Source organism: Sciurus vulgaris (genome assembly GCF_902686455.1).
Source record: "Sciurus vulgaris genome assembly, chromosome: 11".
NCBI lineage: Eukaryota > Metazoa > Chordata > Mammalia > Rodentia > Sciuridae > Sciurus > Sciurus vulgaris.
This window is the reverse complement of record NC_136472.1, coordinates 29,509,415-29,536,893: the sequence shown is the minus strand read 5'-3', so window position 1 is coordinate 29,536,893 and position 27,479 is coordinate 29,509,415. Positions and strand designations below refer to the sequence as shown.

At 38.1% G+C, this 27,479-nt stretch overlaps 1 protein-coding gene and 1 long non-coding RNA gene across 2 annotated transcripts in view; one reads left to right on the top strand and one right to left on the bottom strand.

Moving 5' to 3' along the window:
- LOC306639459 overlaps nucleotides 1-27,479 on the bottom strand; it is a 288,549-nt gene that overhangs the window by 64,391 nt on the left and 196,679 nt on the right. The window lies entirely within an intron of this gene.
- The window catches only part of HSD17B12 (hydroxysteroid 17-beta dehydrogenase 12), a 161,905-nt gene that overhangs the window by 119,560 nt on the left and 14,866 nt on the right, over nucleotides 1-27,479 (top strand). The window contains exons 5-8 of the mRNA XM_079103047.1: nucleotides 3,528-3,592; nucleotides 4,466-4,510; nucleotides 19,688-19,722; nucleotides 26,767-26,848. Of these exons, the coding sequence (XP_078959173.1) occupies nucleotides 3,528-3,592; nucleotides 4,466-4,510; nucleotides 19,688-19,722; nucleotides 26,767-26,848 (227 nt within the window). The remainder of the gene's footprint in view (nucleotides 1-3,527; nucleotides 3,593-4,465; nucleotides 4,511-19,687; nucleotides 19,723-26,766; nucleotides 26,849-27,479) is intronic.

The window sequence follows — 27,479 nt, the reverse complement described above, 5'->3', positions numbered from 1 at the left end:
GGTAGGAGAGGGGAAGAGGGAAATGTAGGCAACTTCAGAGGGGTAGGAAATGATTTTTAAGGGAGATGAAAAGGGCCAAAGAGCAGACACTTCCTGGGACAAAGTTACTCTAGCCTCTAGGTGTGACGTTTGGTTTTCAGTCTCCTCCTCTGTAATATGAGTTTAATCTTCCTTGGTTAATGAAATTTCAGTAAGAAGATTGAAGGCAATTGTGTTCTTCTTTGGTGTATCTGGTCTTTAAGTAGATAAGGGAACTTCAGAGAAAAGCCTCATCCAGAATCTGCTGATCCCCAAATGACTTTGATTTAAAATTATCAGCACACCAACGCACCATATTTTGGGGTGTCATTTTCTGAACACCAATAAGGAGCAATTGTTGTTTCTCTCTAAACTCTTGAATAATAGCACTCTAAAGTGATGGCTTATTGTGGAAAGATGAAGGGTAGCATGCATCTCACTAGCAAAAGATGCAACCAGTAAAGCAAGAAGGAATTTAGATGTCCTAATGCCTAGTGTAGGGTAAATTGCCATTGTGACCGTGGTATACATTTCCCCTCATAAAATTGAACTCGATGCTCTGAAAGACCTATTCTAACTTTAACTTTTTAAAAAAATGTGTGTACTTGCATTAATAAAAGAATAGTCCTTGTACACATTATTTCTTTCTTCAGGCTAAAGTTCTCAGTGTTGAGCATGTTTTCTTGTAAAGAGAGCTAAGTTAAATAGATATTCCCATTTTCATTGTATGAATAGACAGGGTTGATAGCTTTCCTCTGTTCAATTAGCAGAGGCAGATCTGAAGACTGTCTATTGTTAGCCCAGCCTTAACCACAGTAGTACTTACTTATTGCTTGCCTACTTATTCACAAGCCTCCTGAAGTCATCTGTACCACTTACAAAGCTCCCAGATTTAAAAAACAAAAGCAAAAATCCCAACCAAGTCTGGATTTTAAAAGATTTATTATTATACTGTTCAACTTTATTTAGCATTTTAAAATATAGCATTAATATTTCCATAGGCTAGAAAGAAATCTGAGGATAGAAGTCTTTCTAGATATGGGAGAGTGAAGGGAAATGGAATTTTCTCTACATGATAGATTTAAAAAATAAAATACTGCAAATATTACCATCTGGCAAAACCATTCCTTAAGGATTCTGTTATCTTAAACTGACTTTGTAAAGAATATTTTGTTTATGTGTAACATTTTAATAGGTATTTTGGTTTCTCTCAGTCACACTTTGAATAAATTATTCATCTTTGATATTTCCATAGTGGTTAGGGCAAAGTCAAGTGAACATAAAACCTTACCTTCAACTAGTTTTGACTTAAAATTGTTAACAGATCTTTTATAGAATTGATCCCTGGAACCCCCAGTGGAGGGAAAACCTATTGAATAAACTGAAAATGAATTTGGACCTCTGTTATGTTTAGATACTGTCCCTATTCAGATGGCCATGAATTCTAATTAAATGCAGGGTTTTTTGCCGTTGTCCTTTACTTACATATTTCAGACAGGTTTCACTGGTCTTGTTCAAGCCATCCTGACCAAATTTTGCAAGTCAGATCTGGAAACTCACAGCTGCCTCAAGTGACTGACTTAGCTTTGAGCACCAAACCTTAACTTACTATCAGGTTTCTTTTCTTTTTTCTTTCTCTCCTCTCTCTCTCTCTCTCTCTCTCTCTCTCTCTCTCTCTCTCTCTCTCTCTTTCTCTCTCTCTGTCTCTCTCTCTCTCTTTCTCTCTCTCTGTCTCTCTCTCTCTCTCTGTCTCTCTGTCTCTCTCTCTTTCTCTCTGTCTCTCTCTCTGTCTCTCTCTCTCTGTCTCTCTGTCTCTTTCCTTCCTTTCTTTCTTCCTTCCTCCTTTCCTTTCTCCTTTTTTCTTTTTCCCTTTTCCTTTTTCTCCCCTTTTTCCTTTTTCCTTTCCTTTCCTTTTCTTTCTTTTGTCAGGGTGGTACCAGGGATTGAACCCGGGATATTTAACCACTGAGCCACATCTCTAGTTCTTCTTATTTTTTATTTTGAGACAGTGTCTCACTGAGTTGCTTAGGACCTCGATAAGTTGCTGAGACTGGCTTTGAACTTGCAATCTTCCTGCATCAGCCTCCCCAGCCAGTGGGATTACAGGCATGTGTCACTGTGCCCAGAAGTTTATTTACTATTTAATTCCTATAAATGTTCCTTATTTGGGAGTTGTCTTAGCCTTTCCAGAGCTAGAGAAAAACACAGGATATCTGAGCATTCAAATCATGGACCTAATTATATATGTTTGTTCAGATCACATCAATAGTCTTAGAGCCCCAACCTTAAGCTAGATAACTGGGGAGTCAGGAAACAAGGAAGACAGAGACATGACTTCAGCTTTTGATGGGTGATTTATCAGAGGTATTTAATCTCACCCATTTTCCTGTCTCCACGAAGAATCCTCCTGCACTTCCCGGATGAAGTCAGGCTCTGCTGACAGAGTGCTATGGACAGGCTCCCCATGGCACTCTGCACTTTGTCATGAAATAATGGTTTGATTGTTTGGTTGAACACTGTTTTAGTCAGCTTTTTCGCTGCCCTGCCTAAGTGACCTGACCAGCACAACTGTAAAGGAGGAAGGGGTTTATTTGAGAGCTCAGTTTCAGAGGTCCTAGTCCAGAGAAGGCTGGCTCCATTCATCAGGTCTCGAGGTGAGGCAGAACATCATGGCGGAAGACTGTGGCAGAGGGAAGCAGCTCCAGTTACCTAGCTTAAGAGCTCTAAGACTGTTGATGTGATCTGAACAAACATATATCATCGGGAAGCAGAGAGACTCCACTCTCCAGATATAACATATATCCCCCAAAGCCACACCCCAATTCCAGTCTCCTCCAGCCACACCCCACCACTTCAGTTAATCCCATCAGGGATTAATTCACTGATTGGGTTAAGACTTGTATAATCCAGTCATTTCTCTTCTGATCCTTCCTGCATTATCTCACTCGTGAGCTTTGGCGGGACACCTCACATCTAAATCATAACAAGCACTTTTCTCTTCCTACTAGATTGTATACTCCATGATGTGAGAAGCGGTTTCTTTTCCCAGTGCCTAGCACATGTCTTGCCCCAAAGTATATGGCAAATATTTGTTGCATGACTACGTAAGCTCTCAGAGATGAACAAACAGAGATGCATGTCATAGGTGACTTATACTACGCTATGAAAATTGAAGATGTAGAGAAGAGTTTAGCAATATCTACAAGTAACTGTTACAGAGGGAGAGTACACATATCTCTCTGTGTACTATGGGGCTATGGAACATAAGAGGTGAGTAGAAGTCCTTTTGACAAGGGTTAGATGCTAAGTCTACCAGAAAGGAAGGAAGAGACATTTGAACTGGACTTTTAAAGGTGTATAGAATTTGAATAGAAAAGTGTGGGAAAGGTTATTCCAAACATAAGCAGTATTTTATGTAATTGTATCATTTTAGTCTTGATGACTTTAATCTCATTGTTTTCAATAAATCTGTAAAATGTGTATTAGCTAATGATTTTGTCTTATTTCAGTGAACAATGTGGGAATGTCATATGAGTATCCTGAATACTTTTTGGAAATTCCTGACTTGGACAATGTGAGTCTTTCCTTGTCTTATGGTAACAAAAAGAATGCCTGCAGGTATTAGTGAGACAGTACTGTGTAATGATTCAGTCTGTGAGTACCAGTGTTCAGCTGCCTGAGTTTCATACTTAACTCTTCTGCTTATTCCATGAGTTCTCTGGAGAAGAACCTTAATTTCTTCACCAATAAAATAGGCAGCTTCATAGGAATGTTAGAAAGATTGAATGAGAACATATTTATAAACTCATTTATATAGTGTTATTATCAGTAATAATAATAATAATAATAATAATAATAATCAGTAAGTTATTATCAGTTTGTTTTGTTCTTATTTTTATTATATCAAGACAACTCTTGTAAGTATTAGGATTCTAAACATCAATTTTAAAATCATAAATATGTTAATATCTGTCAGCATCATTGATTCAGGTAAACCAGTTCTACTAGAAGGAAAACTGTGTCCTTGATATGCACATAATCCTTTAATGAAAACAAGGAATACATGTCATTGAAGGACTATGTAAATCGTTTTAAACTGTTGAAAATCAGACTCAATAATTTCTACTCTCCATATTAGGAGAGAGGAAATTGCAAAGTGTTCTATTTATATTGAATTTAATGTGTCTTTTCACTTCCAAATTTTACTTGCACATTTACCTTGTCTTTTGCATATTAGCATGAATTGCTGCTTTTGTTAGAAAAATACTGTATCACTGAGAGTAAGATAAAAATCTGCCTCTCCATCCCAACTCCTATAATTTTTTCAAGGTCTTTGCAATATCTCATGAAACTTGCAATATATCACAAATTACTTGAGTATATATATATATGTAATATGGTCACTTCCATGATCAAATCTATATAAAATTATCTATGTTTTTTGCAGGTCATTAAGAAACTGATAAATATTAATATTATTTCTGTTTGTAAGGTAAGTAGCTTTATTATAAATATTAACTTTTTTGGTTCTTTCAATTAAAAATAGTGATTTGTGGTCAGTTGATTCACTTCAGTCAGCTCTTGCTTAGAGAAAACATGTTATTCCATTTGAAAGGTGTATATTTACTTATATTCTCAGGAAGTAGCAAGAACTGACACCAAACAAGTATCTGTATTGTTCACTTTCTAATAACCTAACAGTTACTAAGTATCTTCTACATGCAAATACTATAGTATGTCCTGAGACTACAAAAACAAACTTAGGCTGAAGATTGGCTTCATCCATCTGCTAGTCATCACTACATTACTTTCATTTTGTCTCCCCTATGATCCATTTAAATTGATAATTTAAAAGTCATGGCACAACATTGTTTGGAGCATATGGTACTATGAAGTAATGAGAGTGATGTTTAGTAGCCACACCTAATAGCCAGCCTAGCTGCTAAGTGCTAAGCATGTGTTGTAGCCATGTCCCTCGGATATGCCAACAAAAGACAGCACAGCTAATTCCTGCTAAAAGGAACAATAGCTAGCAAATGGAAGTAACTCAACACTATTTTTGTTTAGTTGTTAACAGTAACTACAAAAAATTACCATACTTTGATTCAGGCCATAATTTTTCAGGCCAGTGAAAAATTCTGCCTGAGGCAAAATTCCCATGGGTGCAGTATCAGATACTTAAATTTGAGCATTCTTATGGAAAGCCAAATACATTTTCAATAACCATACATATTATATATATACACTATATATATATATATATACACTCACACACACAACATACACTAGCCTATATATGAACACATTAGTTTGTGTAGACACTATACATACAGAATATGTATATATATATGTATACATACATTCATATATATAGTATATAAAACACGGTTATAACATGCTTACATAAACTAGCATATACTATATATATAATACACTCATACTAGTTTAAGGAAATAAAGGTTTCACTCAGAACTCTCTGAATTGATCAGATAAATATAAATAAGAACTGGTTGTTAATTTTTACTTTATGGCATGGTATTGGTATTTATTGTGAATGTTTAAAAGAAAAATTCTCCTGTGTCTTCAGGTCCTTAGAGAAAGTATAACTTTTACATGTTTGATGTCAAGTGCAAGAACCTAGGAATGTTCTGTGTTGTCCAGCTTTTCGTGTATGGTTATCCTTCTCCCTGTATAACGTGTTGTTTGAAAGTATTAATTCAGGTTTTTTTTTGTTTTATGTTTTGTTTGTTTGTTTGGTAGTGCTGGGGATTGAACCCAGGGCCTTGTGCATGCTAGGCAAGCTCTCTACCAACTGAGCTATATCCCCAACCCCAATTCAGTCTTTTAAAATAACATTTGGTAACTTGCTACTTAAAGGCACTTCAGATGAATTATATTGCAAAATGACAAATTTCACAAAACAAATAATCACCCCCATTGTATCTTCTTTATTGTTATTAGCCAGGCTTTTTTCTCAGATGAGATTTAGTTTAAGTGAGGTAAATCAGTAACAAGTGGATCTGAGTAGATGTGGAGCAGTACCCACATGCATAAAACTGGTACTTTTAACATGCAGTTCACATGAAGAGAGCTATTGGTTTTAAAGACATTTCCCTTATATAAGTGTAATCATTCTTTAATAGTCTGTGGTTTCAAGATAATTAAATAACTACTATTTACTAGTATATCTGACCTTGGACAGCTTAACTTCTGTACTTCAGTTTTTGTCTGTAAATTGAGGATGATAATTCTCTTTACCTCATAGAGTTGTGAGAATTAATAAGGTAATATGTATAAAGCTGTTAGAACAGTGCCCAGAATATATAATAAGTGCTCTGAAAATGTAATTGTTGTTGTTGTGAAACTCAGAACTGATAAAGGCATTTTAGTAAATATGTGTAATTATGATTTTATATTTTTAAGAAAGCAAAGTTTTTGATCAAAATTAATATCACTTCTAGTCTGTAATTCTGTATTCTGTTATTTTGCCTTTTGAAATGACTGATGTGTCCTGTTACTTTCATATATCTTTTCTGGTACATTTGGCCAAGTGTTTGGAAATAATGAGTGTTAAAAACAATGCACACATGTTTCATAATTAATATATTGTACTGAGTTAATGAGAAAATGTGTTCAAGTGTTTAAATTTTATTTGACAGAATTGTTAATACTAGCTGCAAACTTGTTTTCTGATAATTTTAACTCCTCTGTCAGATAAACTATGTAAGATTTTTAACTCTAGATGCAGTAGTAGTTTCTCTTACAAGCCCCCTGCTTGTCTGCACTTAGGTGCCTGCTCTGTCTCCTAGAACATGGATTTTTGGCTGGCAGTCTACAGAATACTAATGATAAAAGGCCAAGGTCCTGCCTTTAATCTGGGAGGACTAGTGAGCTTGCCATGCGCCACAGCCACAGCCTGTGCCCTTCACGCACCCTCTGAACCCAGATTAGCACGTGCAGCAGTGATCACATTACACCCTTGCTTGAAGACCACACCGTGCTGCAGGGGGACGGGGGTGACATTGTGGATAAAACAGCACAAACCCAACAGCATTGGAAAGTAGCTTGCACTTTAAAAAAAAAAAGTAGTAAGGCACCATTCCTAACATCTCGATAAAATGCAAAATCTTCCTCCCCCTCTTCATTCTTCCTCTTCCCCTTCTCTTTTTTCACATTGTCATATACACTTGTTCTCGTGAAATGAGTTAGTGGAGACAAATGCTAGTTTCTTCATCGCTTGTGAGCCATATTGATGGGAAGCAACAATAGCAGAAGAATTGGATATATGCTTAAAATATTGTATGTAGGCCTTTTTCAAAAACCAAATCCCATTTAAAAAGCACTAAGGGAGTTTGCTGTTTAAGATATTTCTTCACTAAGCCAAATAATCAGCCCTTAATTGATTTTTAGTTTGAATTTGAATTTTCCTGTACCGTTGTGATGTGCATGTTTAATGGGGAAAAATCAAGCTCTTGGTTTATGAAGTCAGTGACTCCTGGAATTAAAACAATATGAAGGACAGTCAGTATGTTTTTGTGGTGCGGTGAGTGGGGTCGATGTGATGTCACCTCTGCCGCACAGCTGACTAGTGCTCTTTCAGATATGAAGATGGTTTGACTGGAACAGTGTCGTGGCAAACCAGGAGGCGAGAAGACCAAGGGCGGGATTGTGCAGGAACTCAAATGTTGTGCTGCACAGAACGGAGAGCCGTAGAGGCGAGGGGGACGGGAGCCAGCCTGTGGTTCAGAGTTCACACTAGCGTGGAGTGACTTGGCAGTGGGTGTTTTGTGGCATTTGAGGCATTCGCCTTGGTGAAGTTGTGTGTGGCAGTCCCAGGTTTAGGGCTCTCATGCCGCTGCCATTTGCCCTGTGAGATGCTGGATGGACGGCTCCTGTCATTCTTTAGTCGACTAGATTATATTGCCCAGGACAGGGACGCATTTTTCATAGCATGACTCTTTGGAGCCCTGGAATAACTTAAAGGGCAGTGAAAACTGGTCTGGCTACAGAATCTTCGAAAGGTTTTATGGTGGCTGCACATCAGGGGGTCTAAGGCATGGGTGTCTGCAGCCTAAAGCTACAATAAATTTTTCAACAAACCTTATATGAAAATAAGAACAGTCTCTTCTTACCAGCAAGATTGGTCCAAGTTTTATTTCCTCACCAAACCACATGGTGAAATCAGCTTGTCCTGTGACTTTGGGCTTGTGCCCCTAATTTGGAGGGTTTTGCTGGGTAGGGCTCCAGCAATTTATAGCAAGGCCTATGCCATGCCATGGGCCCTGAACAAATTGTCTCTACATTTCCTTTGGGTCCACATTCTCCTGTCCTGTGTGCATAGGTCAGGTGATTACAAATACCCCATAGGTCCCACATTCCAGTAGAGGAATGATAAAATTAAACTGTCCTCAGAGCAAATGAATTGCAGGTTATCATTAGATGAGGTGATGGTGATGTGGTCCAGGGGAATATTGCAGAAGAAATACTAACCAGAATAGTTTTGGCTGCAGACCACTAACGTTTAATTGTAAACTGCCCTCTGAGTCCGTCTGATGGTCCCACTTTTCAGTCTTACCCAATAATTTCAGTTGATTCCTTTCGTCCCTCTCAGCGGCTTACTTAACTGGGCTTCCCCTTCCCTCAGACTCCTAGAAGGCTTGTAGTCTCCTTTTCTAGTTTTGCTCTTAAATCCTTTAGGGATAAGTTCAGCCTTATTTTTCTTCCTTAAGTGATATAGAAGCTCTGTGTAGATGACCAGGGTGGCAGGTAGATCTTCTCAAACTGGAAGAAAAGTGCTCCAGGTAGGGCTTTTTTCTTAGGATTTCAGTTGCTCTGTGACTAAAATCTAAGACAAATCTGATTTCTTATCAAGAACAATGATATTCACTCCAGAAACGGTGGAGTATAGAGACAGCTAAACCTCAGGATATTGAACCACACTCTTCTAGAATCTTTCAGTTTTATCCCTGGAGGGGTTTCCATCCCATGATATTGAGAGAATTTGCAAATGAAATTGTTTGCCTGCTATTGATCACCATTGGATCAATCATAAAAAATGAGAGAAGTGCCGTAGGTCCAGGGGCAGGCAAATATAGGCCTAAGTTCAAACACGTTCGCTGACTCCATCAATCCAGAGACAAAACAGATTTTGTTGGTACCATTTGTTTCTGACTTGAGATTGCTTGTTTTAACATCTGCCAAATTTGGGGTTGCCTTCCTGCTCCCAGCTATACTGTTGTTTGATTGCTTTAATCACAGTTTCAGGACCTCGGGACCATCAGCACTTCACTCCTTTCCGAGTGAGCAACGTCCAAACAGTATTACCTGAACTGCCTGCAGCCCCACTGGTTTAGTCAGCTCTTTTGCTGCTGTAACTAAAAGACCTGATCAGAGCAGTTGCAGAGGAGGAAAAGTTTATTTGAAGGCTCACAGTTTCAGAGGTCTTAGTTCATAGAAGTCTGGCTCTGCTCCTCAGGGCTCGAGGTGAGGCAGAACATCATGGTGGAAGAGTGCAGCACAGGGAAGCAGGTCACATGGTGATCAGGAAGCAGAGACTGCACTCTCTATATACAAAACATATATCCCATAGCCACGCCCCCACGGAACCACTTCCTCTGGCCACACTCCACCTGCCTCCAGTTACCACTCAGTTAATCCATCGGGGATTAATTCACTGATAAGGTTAAGGCTTTAACCCAAACATTTCTCCTCCAAACCTTCTTGCCTTGTCTCACATGAGCTTTGGGGGGACACCACATCTAAACCATAGCACCCACTGAAGGATGGGGTGGGGACCATTCCTTATGATGATCCTTGAGCGGGAAGCTGCTGCTGGGCTTGGTCAATAAGGTGAAGGCTAGGGCAAGGCCTTCCTATAGCTGCACTCCTTAGATTTCCAGGCTACCATTCTGACAAATAGAGAGGCATGTCCAACCTTCTTTATTACTTTTCTTAGAGCAGACAAGGAAATGAGTGCAAGTATAACCCCAAATAAAGTTTATGAATGACTGCTTATAGTGAGACACCATTGAGCTTTGGTGTTTGCTCTATTGGGGAATGGTGATAAGGAATCTCAAACAGCACAGTAATTGTTTTTTTGTTGATGTTGGGGCTGGAACCCAGGGCTTTGTGCATGCTGAGCGCTCTGGCACTGAGCTACATCCTCAAACCTTCAAGCAGAGCATAATTCTTTCTAGTTCTTCCTTTATCATATGGTCAACCAAAGTAGGGACTTGAAAGCACATCTGACTAGGGGTGGAGGTGGACGGGGAGCCTTCCTTGCCACCGTTGACGAGATTAGGTCTCCGGGTCAGCGCAGTACCATACAGCACATTGGAGGTCTTCCCGTCGCTCACTCAGCATTTCTTTTTTGGTGTTGATCCTCTCTATCAATCGTAAGCACAGTGAGGATCAATAGCATGTCCCACTTGTTCCCTGCCCTATCCTAGCCCTTACGTATAGTAGATGTAACAGATTGTTTTGTTTTGTTTTGTTTGGGTACTGGGGACTGAATTCAGGACCTGCGTATGCTAGGCAAGTGCTCTACCACTTTTTGAGTAAATGAATGAATGAATTCTAAAAACTGAAAATTCTAGGTCAAGTTCTTCAGGAATATAGATCACACTGATCGTATGTAGCCTAGAAAGTTGAGCTTGGATCAGTTGTTGATATTTCTGCTGAAGTCAACAGTAAGAATTTCCTAATCTTTGAACCTGCCACAGTTGACTTGGCAGAAGGTAAGTTTCCTTTCTGATTCAGGGTTAGAGGTTACAAACCAATGGTCTATGGACTAGATAGGAACTACCAGTATATTTTGGTTGGGTCAATTTCAAACTGAATATTATTAAATGGAGTAGATGGATTAGAGTTACTTTAATTAATCAGTCCTTTCTGTCTTTGTCTACTGGGGCTGCTGTAACAATGAATAAATAACTTAGAAAAGGTTGCTTATAAAGAACCAAGATTTGGGGCTGGGGTTGTGGCTCAGTGGTAGAGCGCTAGCCTGGTATGTGTGAGGCACTGGGTTTGAACCTCAGCACTGCATATAAATAAATGAATAAAATAAAGATCTAGCAACATCTAAAAATTATTTTTATAAAAAAAGTACCAAGATTTATTTCTTACAGTTCTGGAGACTAGGAAGTGCAAGTTCAGGGCGCCGGCAGATTCAGAGTTTGGTGAGGGCCCTTTGGTGCTTTTTTTGCGGTGCCTTCACATGGTGGAAGTGGCAAACAAGCTCACTCGGGCCTCCTTCTGAATTCACTGATCCGGGTCATGAGAGTGGAGCCTTCATGGTGTAACCATCTCCCAAAGTCCCCACCTCTTAATATGTATTAGCACCACATTAGAACTTCAAGTCACACATATGAATTTTAGGGGGATGTAAACATTCAGATTATCTTCTGTTTGTTCTTATGATTCTCTGAAAATGAAGTATTCAGAGTGTGAGGGCCTTTGCATCTTTTTGAAAAGCCAGTTTTCTTCATCTGTACCACTGTGTATATATTATATGTCACTTCCCCAGAAGTGCCTGATGCACTGCCCTGCCGGTGGAGAACATGGTGACATTTGTGTGAATGGACAGATGGATGAAAAGCACAGAAACATTTTTTTCTTACCTGGATTTGCCTCGGACATGGGACCCAGTACCAGTAGGGGGAGCCCTGTGTTAATTTGGAAATTCATGAGAATCTATCGGTTCAGCAGTCTAATTGTATTTAATGTAGGGATTTTGCTAAGAATGTATCCCATCAGCCTGCCCCAAGAATTTAAGTTAACAACATTAGGAAACTAATCACTAAAAGAAGAGCTGGAGCCTCACCACTGATCCCCACCCAGGGGAATATCTAGAATACCTGATGAAGATATTCCAAGTTTATATCCTGAGTCTTCATTCATCTTGAAATCAGCTACCTTTAGGCTCCTAAAATTTTTGAAATTATGGGTACATTTAGTCCTTTGGGTCTCATAGATATGGGCTACTTCAGACATAACTACAAAATGATGGATTTACCAAACTACATGACACACTACCTTTTCTTCTTTCAAAAATGAAAAGTAATTGTAGATTGGTTCTAAGGTTCTTTTGAGCTCAAAGCAAAACTAATTCAGGAAAGAAATGCCTCATATACAGATGACAATGTAGAGATCTCTCTGAGAACTTAAGGGATCCTTCTCCTGAAGTCTGTACTTTTGAGAAGTTAGCTTACTTGGGAAAAATTAAAGAAGTGGAAGCACTTAGCATATACTAGTATACTAAACTTGCAAAAGATAAAGTATGATAGTACATATATTCTTTTTTAAAGTTTTGTTTAGGGATTTTAAATTGTGGCCTCAGATTCATTATTAATTGTTTGCAGCCCTCTGTTCTGAAAAGTTTATTTTATTTTGTTAAATTATTATAATGTAGATCAACTAGAATTTATTACAAAAGGAAAAACGTATTTTATATGGCATGGGATAGAATTTCAGGTAAAGTAAAATGGCAAAAAGAACTCTTGCCTTCCACAAAGAATTAAACATCAGTGAAAAGGAAAACCAAATAATACATGGAGATCTCAAAGCACTTCAAAACTTGATCTAATCCAACTTCCCACCTCCTGTGCAGTAAATATTCTGTTAGTCATATAGGTGAGCTTCTGAGAATTTCTAATTAAGTTGTGTTCTTGGTACCACAGAGCTCAAATTACACAGTTTGACAAAGGAAATGTGTGCTGTGTCATTCTAGTGTGGCTTCCAGTGGAGTTGCCACCTAATTTCCCCAAACCAGGCATTGTGTAATGTTGTTGTTAATTCTTTTCACAATTAAACTACGATTTATAAAAATTATTAACTATTTCATTTGAAAACTTATGTAAGGTATTTGCATCTAAGAAATTTTCTTCTCATTTGTGTGGGTTCATTTTTCAGTTGCTTGAATTCAAATCCTGTTCAGTTGAAACAGATTTCTCTGGGATGGACAGAGTGTCTGTGGTGCCCCAGTTTTGTGTATGATAGCCAATATCGTGGGCAAACTATTATGCTTTATTCTCTGCTTGCACACAGTGGTGACACAGGTGACAACGTTTGTTCTCTTATTTTATGAAAGCATCTTGAACTTTAATCTTTTCATTATTTGAATCTTTGGTTGTCTCTAGCATTATGTGATAGCATTTCCAAAAAATGACCAAATACCAGAAGTTACATGATACAGAAGTAATTTATTCGTATTGTATCCGTTTTTATACTAGAGTATAAAAACTTTTTAGTATTTCATACTAAAAAGTGGAAAAATCTAGATTGGTGCCTACCTATTTAATTCCTTGTACAAATTATTGATTACTGTTGTTACAGAAGTGAAAGAGAAAAAAAAAAAAAAAACCTTTATTTATGTGAGAAGGCTTTTTGTTTTTTGTTTTTTTTTTAAGATTGTGGGTACTTTTCTAATTATAAAAGCAATGCAGAATTGTTGCCAAAATATGAAGAAGATACACGAACAGCAAGAAGAAAATAAATCATGTATGATCCCATCCACAGATGGTTACATTTTAATATAACATTTCAAGGATTTTCTTGGCCAGCCAGAGTATTTTTGAGTTATGTATCTCAACTAAATGATCTAATAATGCCAGTTTTTATTTCGTATGAGCTCATGAAAACTTCTTTATTTCTTGACCAGAATATACATAGCTGTACTAGTAAATATCAGTTAATATTTCATTCTTGAAATTGAATATGTGCTTTCCCCCAAGGAATCCTAAACTTAGCTGTCATCAGGACATTCATTTATCTTTGTACATATGTGTACTTTATGACCCACTAGCATGTAAAGTGATTTGATATCTAAATGTGATATAACATATAATGACTTCTCCCCTTTTAGATTTTAGGTTTTTATCTTTTTTTTGTGGTGAGGATTAATGAAATTTTAAAAGTATGTATATAAATCGTAAACATTAATTTTTCCTTCAAGAAGTTGAAGTTCTTATTGTTATAGAAGTACTATTGCGGCATTTTACCTCATTGAATTAAAATTGCTTGCTGTACACTTTTGGAAACAGAGTCAGTATGGAAGAAAACAAGTATAGAACTCATGTTTACTATTATTTGACTAGTATTCTTAACCACTGAACTTGCAAGTCGTAATAACCTTATTTTAGAAATTGTTAAGAGAAACAAAAATTTCCTGGTACAGCAATTATCACCTGCAGATGGTCTAAAATTAGCATATTGAGTTAACTCCAGAAACAGCTTATGATCTGTGAAATGGAGTTCAGGCTATCACAGAAATGCTTGATATATGGATATAAATAACCAGATATTAAGATCCCAATCAGTGTATACGAAGTAAGTGAAACAACTAACATCTTAGTTAAAATATCTTATGTAAAAAACTTGATGTTAAAGAGAATTTTTATTTAATGGAACTTGAAGTCTCCACGTATGCATAGACTATTAAGAAGAACTTGTGTACAAGTACCCAAACAAAGAAGGCTTGACACTGAATATATTAAGCAATCTGATTAGAAAGATAGCTTAGAATAGATGAAGGCATTAGTTTTATGAAAACATGCAGATTTCAAGTTAACTTTTTTCAGTCTTTTCAATGTTAACCTTTATTTGACAGGAAATAGTGTTCCATTTTTCTGCAAGGAGAAATAATTTAGAATCAGAATTTATAAAGGGAAGCTAATGAGTTTTAAGGAAGAATTTAAATTTTACATAAGAGAACATGTGTCTTTGATGATGAATCATTTGGTCAGTGAGCATTCAACAGGTATTTCTGGCTCTTTAGTAGCCAAGCATCAAAACTGCTATTTCTTCCTAACTTATGTTATTAAAACTTTTGAGTTCTAATTCATATGTATAAAATATATATCTTGATCATGTGCATACACATAAACCATCAAGAAAACATTTAATGCATTTAATGTTTAGCATGTTACTTGTATAATTTTATAAGCATGATTTTTTTTTTTTATACTGGGAATTGAACATAGGGTGCTTTACCACTGAGCTACATCCCTCACCCTTTTTTATTTTTTATTTTTATTTTGAGACAAAATACTAAGTTGCTTAGGGCCTTGCTAAGTTACTGAGGCTGGCCTTCAACTTGCAGTCCTCCTTTCTCAGCCTCCTGAGTCACTAGTATTACAGGCATGTGCCACCATGCCCAGCATGATTATATCTTCAGGGATTTATTTTGTCTCTGATCATTTTCTGGACAATTTTTTCCATTCAGGAAGGAGTCATTTAATGTGGCATGCCTGCACATGGTATAAGGGAAAAATAGTTCCTGATGTATGCATTTATATGTCCCCAATATTCCAACTAAAGGTTTTATTGTTCTTGGACTATACTTAAATGTATAAATTTGTGTCTAGGAAGAAAACTGAGTTGAACTTTAAAACTCTGTGACCATTTAGTAGTATTCATCTAGTGCTCGGATCCCTAGTCAGCATCTGTTCATTAGCAGGTCTGTGACTTTCCTGGTAGTTCTCCAGATTGAGTGCTGGCCTACAAATCTCATTCCTTCTCCTTTTGTATGGGAAAGCTAAATAGGCACTATCTACCCCTTCAAGACTTTACGTAGCAGTTTACAAGTCTCATTTCCTTAACACAAATGGGCATGTACCCACACACACAGAGGTAAGGTTATTTTTATAACCAGTCCTTTTCTTCATTCCGTCTCTGGTGATCTCAGGACAGAATACTTGGGGGACCTCTTTATACATTAGTTAAACATTATGGTCCCCTGGTGAAATGTGCTAAATGTAAAAAAATTGTTTAGATACTGTTAAGAATGCAAATAATTTGTTCTTTACCAAAAAAAAAAAAAAAAAAAAAAAAATTCCACAGCTGTTGACATATCTCATGTACATTGTTTTACTAGCACGTGAAGCTGACCATGATATTTTATGTAAATATAAGTTACACGACATGTTTAACAAGCTGCACATACTTGATTTCTTTATCTGTTTAATTTGTTCATCCAGTGGATAATTTTTTAAAATTCATCAATTCTATAACATTTTTATTTTCTCACAAGTTGTTTGCCTTTTTACACTCTATTCTTTCTACTGGGATTTCTTTTCTGTCTAGTGAACTCTATTCTTAGAACTTAATGGAAACATAGACTGTGAAGCTCTACGTGATTCCCAGGCAGAACTGGTCCTTCTAAGTGTCAGTGCCCTGTCCACTTACAGCATTGTAATGATTTATTTATCTGTGTCTTCTCCTGTTAGATCCTGAGCCCTCAACATCTAGGTGGTTTTGGCTGTTAATATGACCTCAGCTGAACACAGAATGACAATAACAGGACTAGGGATGTGGCTTGGTGGTAAAGCACTTGACTGGCATGTGTGAGGCCCTGGGTTCAATCCCCAGCACTGTGAGAGAGACAGAGAGAGGCTACACCACCATGTTGTTTCATTGTTCCAGACTATAAGTTGATACACACATAGCGCATTCTGAGTGACTTCTTACATCATGGGTTTGATAAAGTAACATCAAATTTTTGTTGTTGGTGGTGGTGGTGGTTTTTTGGTTTTTGGTACTGGTGTTTGAACCCAGAGGCAATTAACCACTGAGCTACATCCCCAGCCCTTTTCTTGTCAGTGTTGAGACAGGGTCTTGCTAAGTTGCTTAGGGCCTCACTATGTTGCTGAGGCTGGCTTTGAACTTGTGATCCTTCTGAGTCAGCCTTCCAAGAGTTGCTGGGATTATAGGAATGTACCACTGCACCCAGCAAGTAACATCAAATGTAATTTCAGTTCTTATCCATATGATCACTAAGATATTTCTTAAGCAGTTTAATTGAGGAATAATTCATATACCATAAAATCTGTCTAAGTGTGTAGTCCAGTGGTTTTTAGTACATTTAGAGTTGTGCAGTCATAATGAGCTAATCTTAGAATAATTCCACTACCTCCAAGAAAATCCCAACTAATTTATTTTAAAATATTAATAAAATTGTCCCCCAAAAGACTTAAAATCAGCATACTGTAATGACACAGCCACATCAATGTTTATAGCAGCTCAATTCACAATAGCTAAACTATGGAACCAACCTAAGTGCCCTTCAACAGATGAATGGATAAATAAAATATGGTATATATACACAACAGAATATTACTCAGCCTTGGAGAATAATATTATAGCATTTGCCAGTAAATGGATGGAACTGGAGAATATTGTGCCAAGCGAAATAAGCCAATCCCAAAGAACCAAAGTTGGAATGTTTTCTCTGACATGCAGATGCTAATTCACATCAAGGGGGGCATGGCTAGGGAAGAATAGAGGTACTTTGGATTAGACAGAGGTGAGTGAAAGGAGGGGCGGGGTTGTGGGATAAGAAGGATAGTGGAATGAATTGGACATTATTGCCATATGTGCATATATGATTACATGATCGGTGTAACTGTACATCATGTACAACCAGAAGAATGAGAAGTCATACTCCATTTATGTATGATTGTCAAAATGCATTCCACTGTCATGTATAACTAATTAGAACAAATTAAAAAAGTAAATTGTCCAGCAACTTCTTTGCGAATAGCTGAACTGAATGACCTCAAAATATGCCATTGTTTTTGGCTCTGGGCTGTCTGGGGCGTGCCACACATGAAGGCAGGACAGGTCGTTGATGGTGCTGCGTCCTAAAAGGGTAGTGCAGGCTGACAATAAAGGACACGATTTCCCTCCAAGTGATGTCCCTGACGTGCTCTGTGCTCGGTCCATTATACCCATTCCCTCTTCTGAGATTCAGAATCTGGTCAGCTGTAATGTAGGTACTTCCTTCATCGACTGATTGGACTCCGCTGAGAAGAGGAGTGGCTGTCACAGCAGCAGGAGGTCGAAGGCTGGGGTTAGGACCGTGGCCTGACCACAGACCACACTTGCATTTAGTAGCGATTCAGAAGCTGCACTGAGCAGTTCCTGTGTGCTTCTAGGAAAGCACAACTCTTAGGAAATATGTAAACAATTTGAAGAGCTCTTAGTCCAAGAAGAGAAAAGGTGGCTCTCAGGGTAAGCTGTGGATCAGCCTTTTCTCCAACTTGGTTCCATAAAGTTTGGTTTGAAGCCCAGTAGGCACATTTTTAATTTTAAGTCAAGCAAACCTAGAAAAGAGAAGAGGTAGAACTGTGTTTTAAAAACTATGAAATATTGAAACTGGGCTGCCAGCATAGCCAGTTTGGAAACTGTTTTTTTTGTTTGTTCTGTTTTTGTATTATCTTAAAATGTTAACACTGGTCTGTTGTTATCAAAACAAATGGTCAATTGTATTAATTAGAAAATTGGTTTAGATACAGTGGTGGCTTAAACAAAATAGAAATTTCCGTCTCCGATGGAAAGCTGGGTAGGTAATCAGGGTTTGTCACAGTAGCTCCGAAGTCACCAGGAAACCTGCTTCTTTTTATCTCATTGCTCTGCCACTGTTAGCACATGGCTCTCACCTTGAGGTCGAAGATAGCTGGCCTACCTCCTTTTATCATGTCCACATTTTAGCCACTTTAATATAAAAAAAGTAGACTTGTATGGAAGAAGGGCAATAAGGGAAGGTTCCCTTATGCTTTGAAGACGTGCCTTTTTTTGAAATTGGCAATATATGAGTTCATCTTTTGTGACACAGTGCCAGCTTGAACTTGCATTTTCGCTGGGAAGTATGTGACATCTCTAGGGTTGACATCTGGGTTGGACGTCCACGAAGTAGAGTTTACCGGGGCAAAGTCTGGGTGGTGTTTTCTTTCTTCAGGGTGCTTCTAGGCAAAAAGAATCCCTTCTTATTCAAATACTATGCATTTTAATTAATATAGTATTCAAGTTAGAATGCTTAAAAATCTGGCATGCATGCAGGCTTTATTATTACAGAACAGAATTTGTCTCTTAAAGAGCTGATGATTCACAGGAGTAGGGAATTTGTAGTTCAGCCTTGGTACTCACAGGGCAGTCGTCTTGCCTAACCCATTGGATTTCAGAACTCTTCTTGTTAAGACTCTCTCAAAACAGAGTTTGAAAGTAGCCTCTCATGATTAGATGCATTTAGCCACAATTATGAAGTCTTGAAAGAATGCAGACGTTACCTTTTCATTGTTGGTCACTGGAGACCACAGATGACCTTGACTTTCTGTAAGGATGAATTTTACATCTAGCTGGAACAACAAAAGAAATGAATATTAAGTGAAAGGTACACTTAATATTTTCCCACTTGTCACTTTACAGAATTCTTCTAAGTTGTTTTGGTTTGTTTGTTTGTTTTGTTTTGGGGGGGTTGTTTGTTTTTTTCATATATCAGAAAAGATTGAACTCTTGAGATTAGAAAGTTCTAGGAATCTTGGGAGGCAGGATCTTTCTTGTGATAACATATGTCCTTTTCTAATAATACATTTTGGGAACCATTGATTTCACCGTAAGTCCTTTATTATTTGAAGATGTCTGGGCCAGTATTGTGTTTCAGGCAGGTAATTTCAGCCAAGTTCACTGAAAGTATTCTCAGGGTCATCTCCAGTAATTTCATCTGTTTCCCTTTTTATGCACTCTTGACACGGCCAAATTATACAGAGTATATGAAGTGAACTGCTGTCTGGCTGAGTGGCAAGTGGCTTTGTGATCCCCTTCTCCTGTGTGGGTGGGTGTCCTTCACTCCGTGGCCTGTGTTCTCAGTCACCGTGTTTTGTTTTCCCTTTTGCAGATGACACGCTTGGTGCTGCCTGGCATGGTAGAAAGGTGAGTCACGAGCTCACACACAAACACTGTGGATGTGGAGCTCATTATTATTTATAGGGAGAATCCTTTGAAAATTTCATTAAAGTGACTAATGAGCCCAACCTCCATGTCTGAGTGCCAGGCGAGTTACATGGTGGAGTGTGAGTCACCAGAGGAGGCCTTTTCCACTCGATTCTTTATTTCCCTCTCCAGGGTTGTGGTGGTTCCTCTAGATCAGGATTAAAAAGCCAGCCTGAGTCACCATCACTAACTCAATTGCCTGCTATTCTGAGGGGGTGGAGAGAGTTCCTGGGATATTCCTGGGATTGCCTTCTTAAAGCTGCATCCTCTGAGAGCCCAGGTCAGTGGAGTTTCGTGAGCAAGATGCCATCCGCTGGTTCTCCACTTCTTACTAGGAGAATGGATGTATGGAGGAACTTAGGCATGTTAGGAAGTGGTCACAAGATCAACCCCCTTGGAGGAATGGCAGTGTCCATTGGTCTCATCTGTGTTCCAGTTCAAATTGGATACCACTAGGGTATGCTGAGTGGCTTCATTTTTATTGAGGAAAATGTGGTAGTTTTCGTATTTGAAGTAACATGAAGTGTAAAATTACAATTAAGCTCTATTCCTCCCTTGGAAAACCTGAATGATGGCGAGACCTCCAGAGAAAACCTGTCGGGAAGAGCCACGCTTGCATCTTGAGCCAGCATGATCATTTCTGCATTTAGGACCTCGGAGTTCTCCTTCCTCTGCAAAGTTGCACTGAGTTTGGAAGAGAGCCAAAGAAATCGCAGCTTTGAAAAGGAAGGACCTGAGGACCTAACTTCTGTTTAGAAGCCTCCATGACCAGCTCCTGGCAGGGATTGTACCTTCGGTTTATTGGGTACCTCTGTGTGCCAGGTGTTACATTGGCTATTTAATATGTGTGTTAACTCATTTAATCATTAGAGATGGGGATCTACAGAGACTGATGAAGAAACTGTTCTCATCAAGGTTCTTTGTAATTCCATTTTACATATACTGCTTTGTGTATTGTAGTAGTTTATTTTAGTAAATTTCCTTTGAAATCTTCAAGATACTTATTGCTGGCTGGCAGTGGGAGTGTTCTCCTGATGGTCAGACATGGAAATGGTAATGGTCACACCAGAGCAGAACCCTAGAAGAGCAGAGTTGGGGAAGACAGAACAGAACTCAGTAAGGATGAAATTTTGGCTATCATCTTAATTAACGTTTAACGTCCACAAATGACGTAGTAATAATTGAGGACAATAAATCCATCCATTAAAAAATAGTTGGGTGGGGAGTGTTGTTCAATGGAAGAATGCTTGCCTAGCATGTGTGAGGCCCTGGGTTCAATCCCCAGCACCTAAGGAAAAAAAGGAAAAAAAAAAAAAGCTTATAAACCACAGAAGTATTGTAAAAGAAATTTTTGAGTATGTTGATGAAAACCTTATTAAAAGGGATAGTGCTTGTGAAATCATTTTGCAAAGTGTCAAGTATTGGCTTCAGAGTCGTAGAAATCTAGTCCTTTATGTTAATTGAAAGCAACCCTCCAATATGAGAGGTGAAAAAAACTTAGGTCCAGACAAATAGAGTGCTATAAAGTTACATAGTGAGTAAAGATTACAAATGTGAAGCGCTACAAGCGTCACTGCTCTCTCTGTAGACCTAGCAGCCATCACCAGTTATAATTAAAGCACCGATTAAGAAAGAAAAAAAAAGTGTGAAGAAAAGAATTAATTCATTCAGGATGAATTCATTGAGTAAAATTTACTATGGAGCATTCAGAAGATGAGTTGAATCCTTGCCCTGAAGAAGTCACGTTGATGTTAAACCAAAGTTGAGAAATGACCTGGTGGAAAGCTATCAGAAGCTGTGGACTGAAACTGACATCATGGGGATGATTGTGGTACTTGCTAAGGACTAGTGAGAAATGTGTACGGATTCTATGAATCAGTGCTTCTGATTAGGGGAAGCAATATCTACATCCGCTGGAATTTAGGAAGTCACTTAGTGTCTATTCGTCGAGACAGGCTAACTGCAATAACAGACAAACCTCCTAGGCTTCGCATAGTAGAGATTTATTTCTCCTGCATATCTCTACCCCGTCCTTCAGGGATCTGAAGCTCCTTCCAGCTAAGGGCTCTATCATTCTTTAGGTTCTCCTCTGCATGCAGATGAGGGAAGGAGAATCAGCATGAGTTGGGGGGGGTGCACATGGGCTAGCCTGAAAGCTCTGCCCATTTTCCATTGTCCAAGACTCATTCTGTCACAGTCTCAGCTAACTGAAAGGGAAGCCAGAAATGTTGTCCCAAAGGAAAGAAAACTCCAAGTGAACAGGTCACCCGAAAGCAGTCTGTCCCACACATTATATAAGTGGTTTCTTTATATTCTACTCTTTACACCACCCCAAATGGCCTGTTTCTTACAGCTGGTTTCCATAGATTGGTGTCTCCATTGAGTAACAGCAGTGTCCTTTAGAAAAAGCCTTTGTTGGTTCCCCCCCTTTTCCTTTCACCGATTCTGCCTCTGATGTATGAGATTTTCCAAACCCTCCAGAACTGTAGCCTAGAGCCAACTGACTATCACTAAACAAGTATCTATAATCAAACTAAGGTATTATTACCATAGAAGTAGAAAGTACATAATTACATTATAGAGGAAACTCGCTCTTTCTACTTCCCTGGAATTATAAACATTGTGTACAGCTGGAGCCAGGAGGTGGTTGCCATAACAACCATGGAAAGGCTAAAAATAGCCTCTTTCATATTGTATTGCTTAAGGTGGAATTATGACATGTTATGGTGTTTTAGGGCAGGTAATTCTCTTTCATGTGTTAAATGTTTGCAAACTTTCTTCAACAAAGCAATATTTGTATAATGTAAGTATTTGGATTGCTGGTTCTAATTATATACCTGACCCCTATGTTCCAAGATTCTTTGCTGACATAGAACTCTATTTCAATATATTTCTCTGTCTTCTGAGAGTCTCTCTGAGAGCTGTCTACACCAATTTCAGCTTTATGTTTAAGCTTAAGATATCTATAATATATGTAATGACTGCAGGAGCACGAGTGTGTCCTCTGATAGGCAGTGGAAATGTGAAGAACTGTGAGGGAGTCTTTTCGCATATTTCCCCTTGCCTATCATCAAATCCTATAAAAGGTAGCTGTCCCCACTGTGATTGACCCTGTGTCCAGTTCTTCACAGTAGCATTTCCACCTCTCCACTTCCTTCTCTTCACCTGCAGTGTGGGGCAGTGCTGAGGTTTCCTGAGGAAGGCAGAAATCAGTGTCTTATTTCAAAGGAGACCTATTGCTTCCGGTATGATAATAGTATTTTTATAGAGGTGAAAACAAGGATACTACAAAAGTCTGGTATAATGGTGGGACATTTATAGAACAGAGGTTTGGCAATTTTTTTTTTTTTTTTATCCAGGTGACTACTAAAGAGAGTCTTATGGGAAACTGCACAGGTTTGAGGGAATTCTAGACCGCATAGCTATAGGAAACTATAAAGGCAAGGTCCTAAATTTTATAGGATTGGGTGAGTTTGCTTGGCATGTGGGGGGACTAATAATGGAAGAGAGGTACTTCTTTATTAGCGGCTGATATTTTCTGCTTTGTTTTTGCAATATTTTAATTCTAGTAGATCCTCAGTAATTCATACCACTGTGATACCATTGTGGACTGTTAGCGAGTAAGCAGTATGATGAATTAAGAATGTTGCATCACAGAAAATATTTCTTAACTTATTTATTTGGATGTTTGTCATAACAAACTAGAAAATCTGCTGAAGTATGAGCAACATGAGTCTTCATTATAGAACTTAGGCAAAAATTCTTAATGTTCCTTCCAATCTTAGAATTATTCCCAAGTCCCTGGAAAATGAGAGATTAACCAGGGTTTGGTTTGTTTCTGTGTACAATTAAGCGCAGCCCATTTCGTCCTTCTGCTTGATATAACAGAGTTGTCATGAGTCTGGCTCTGCCATGGAAACTGGTTTGACGTCACTAATTCTGCTTAGATGGAGGATTAGAGCTAGACAAAGTCGTTGATTTTAAAGACCAGTCCTTTGTGCCTTCCAGTCTCAAATGTTCACCCCCGTTTCTACATAAATGATAGTGTATACAGTAGAGGATTGAGACAAGCCATACCAGTGTGTTATTTGTGATTCAGACAAAACTAAGTTGAATAGTGTTATCCTTGGAGAGAGAGTGAGACAGAGATAGAATTGTGTGCTGTTGTGGGTATGGGAAGGTTTTTGCTTGACAAATATGTGTTCTCGATGGTAGGACAGATTTGTAAAGGGGGTACTTTCTCTGCTGTCATTGGTAGAATCATAAATGCTATCCTCTTATTTCTTAGGTGTAATACATTGTCACATTATGCAGCACTTGAATGGTCTTAAATTTGTTTTAATGTATTTTAAAATGCAAATGCTGTGTTTTGTAGAAAGTACCCTAAAATTCTGACTTTTTGCTGAAAATAGCTTTACACCCTAGAATTTTAAATCAGGGTAGAATATTTGGGAAACAAAGATCTTAGCTGCCTCAGGGAGTAATAAGCAAGTGAAGGAGCATGGTTGTATGATTGTGACTTGTTGGATTACTGATAATATTTCTTGAAAATGGGAAAGAAGCTTTTATTATCTGTAATGTTGGAATCATGACTTCAGTGAGTAAAGTTTTAAGAACCTGTTTAATGAGTTCAAGATTTAATGTTTAAGAAGTATTTGATAATATTAAGCATACCTTTAAAGACTTTTAAATTGCATTTCATTTGTGAGAAATGAAATAAGAAATGTAAGATTTCTGATCCAGGGCAAACACAACCACCCCTTCTAGTGTGAGTGGAAGAGAGTACAGAATCCAGCTGACAAAACCAGCAATGGTAGACTGGCTTCAGTGGAAAAGGTCATCTGCATCTTTTTCCAACTGGCTTCTCTTTACTTGCTCTGTATGAGTGAGGAGATAACAATTCTTAGTTATGAGAAAAAAGTTAAAATAAGAACTCACACATAAAAAGATTCTTGGCATACAGGACGGGGGTTAGCTCATCAGGATTGGAGGTCACTTCTCAGAAAGCATACCATGTCACAGACTACACAGTCACTGTTGGCTTTCACTTGATTGGGTTCTGACCCTGCTGAAAGGTGATGCACTCCAGTATATTGTAAATATGTATTTTCTCTTTTTGTTTGGACTTATTGAGATATATTTTACATACCTTAAAATTTTAAGTGCATAGTTCAGTGGCTTTTAGCATATTCACAGAGCTGTGCAATCATTACCATCATCTAATTGTAGCACCCTAAAAGGATGAAGATAATTTAAACAGAGATTAATATTGTATTAAAAGTCTTCTGTAACAAAAGTGATTTTTATTCCATTTTTATCAAAGGAATTTCTTACAGATATAGATAAAATGAAATGATTAGGTGTTCATTGTTAATTAGGTTTTTTTTTTAATCTAAAAGGATTGGGTTCTAACTCCTGATATAAACTCTTACTTTAAAATTAAAAAAGAAGACTATTCTGTTTCTGAGAGAGACACAAGCAAAAAAAAAAAAAAAAAAAAAAAAACAAGAATGATGTAATTCATGCATCAATGGCTTTTTTCAAAACCCTTAATAGCATTTTTAAACTTGAAGTCTTATTTCTGTCACAAAAATGTTAATGGATTTTACTGCTTAGAGACGTATGTATTACTAATAAGGACTTCTGTTACACACACACACACACAAATAGAAAGACAAAGCACCACCAACTTGTTTCCGGTGACACACATGAAACTGAGGATCCAGACTTCCCTTTCCCTTTGATGGTTGGAGTGGCATCTTGCCTAGAGGCTGGCAGATGGAGCCGGTGACCTTTGGGGATTATTTCTTTTCAGATTTACGTTTGAAATAACTTAGATGCCATTTAATCTTGTTTCCTCTGTTATTTTGCCCCAAAAGGGTCTAGGTAGTCCCCCCTTTTTTTAATACTTAAAGAAAATGGGCTTTGTGGAAATTAATGAACACAAAGAACAATGAGAAACTGGGTCAAAGGAAACGAACCTGCTGTGGAGGATGGGAGGTGGGTGGGGTGGGATTTCAGTAGCGGAAGAAAAGGATCTGGCTAGGGGTATTGCTCAGAGGTACAGTGCTTGCCTAGTGGATGTGGGGCCCTGAGCTCAATCCCCAGCACAGGGAGAGAACCCTCGGAAGAATAGAATGAGGGGGAGAGTTGGTAGTTCTGACGTTCCTAAAATCATAATTGCACCTTTCTTACCTGCATGTGCTTGTTAACAACTGGTATGATTAAAAGTTATAAAAGAAATCAAGCTTTGCCTTTTGGCAAAAGAATACATAAGTGAACTAGATACGGAGAGTTTTGGAGTAAACTCTTTGGTGCCCAAATATCTGCAAACCAAGGAAAGTATGAGGGCAGAATGTAGCTATTCACTCACTGCCAGAGGTTTTCTTTAAGTACCTGTTTGTTAGCATTTGCAGAGTGCTTGAATAAAAGTGGGGTACAATTCCCAGAAGTTTATGATTTTGTTGAGGGGGAACGTATTTATGCAAACAGAATGATTAAATACTAGAGCAAGCTAGTGTTAGATGATATTCCACAATAAAGGTGCATGTAGGGAAGCACCTGTAAGTGAGGATTTGTGTGTGTGTGTGTGTAACTGGAGATCAAACCCAGGGCCCCATGCATGCTAAGCACTTACTCTATCACCGAGCTGCCCTTAGCCCTGTAAGTGAGCATTCTTGTTGCTTTGGATAGAGAAGACCTGAGAGATAGAGATCAGCACGAGCATAGATCTGATCCCATCATGCTCTGGATTACTAAGACTGGGAAGTGAATTCATCGTAAAGAGGAGCTATTTTTAGTTGATTAAATTATGATTCATTCACTAACCAAGCATATCACTCACTGATGAAAGGCAGGGAGAGATGTGTGTTAGGAAAGCAGCTATGTTGTTCTGTTTCAAATAATTATACATCTCAATCTGTAATTCACACACAATTGTGTATGTGATTTCACTCCATTGACTTGGCACATTTTCCTTTTTAGATCGAAAGGGGCAATTCTGAACATCTCTTCTGCCAGTGGCATGTTTCCGGTTCCACTATTGACCATCTACTCTGCGACCAAGGTGAATTAATTTTAGTCAATTTTGTAATTATAAGACCAAGGAATGATTTTTAGTTCAAGTAATTAACATAGACTTAACTTTCTTGAATTTCTATTCTTGGCAGTTTTCCAATGGACTAGGAGAAGAGAAGAATAGTCCCTATGAGTTTTAGGGAAGCCACCGCTGGAGACGTACTGTTAGGTGTAAATTTACAAATGGGACTCCAACACATCAGAGCTGCTGATGCTTTCTCCCCCCATTTATTTACTGATTTTAAAGGGATGCTTGTGCTTTCCATGGAGAGCTGGCCTAGGCCAGTTACTCTCTTAATTAGAACATGATGCTAATGAGTCAGAGATTAGAGATTTGATATGTGAGTGAATCAGTTTCACATAACATAGAAGAACTGCATCCAGTCAGCACATAAATGTACACAGTATGCCAAGATAGACTGGTGAGAGTGTAATGTTCTGTCACATTATGCAGAATTCACAGAAATACATTGTCACTTCTGGGGTGTGACAAGAATTTTCCAGACTTTGTGTAATTTGTCATAATTTCATACAACATCTCTATTCACCTCCTCACATTACTGCTAGGATAATAATGTAGAATGCCTTCTGCCTGCAGGTCAGTAGCGTCATGTTCAGAT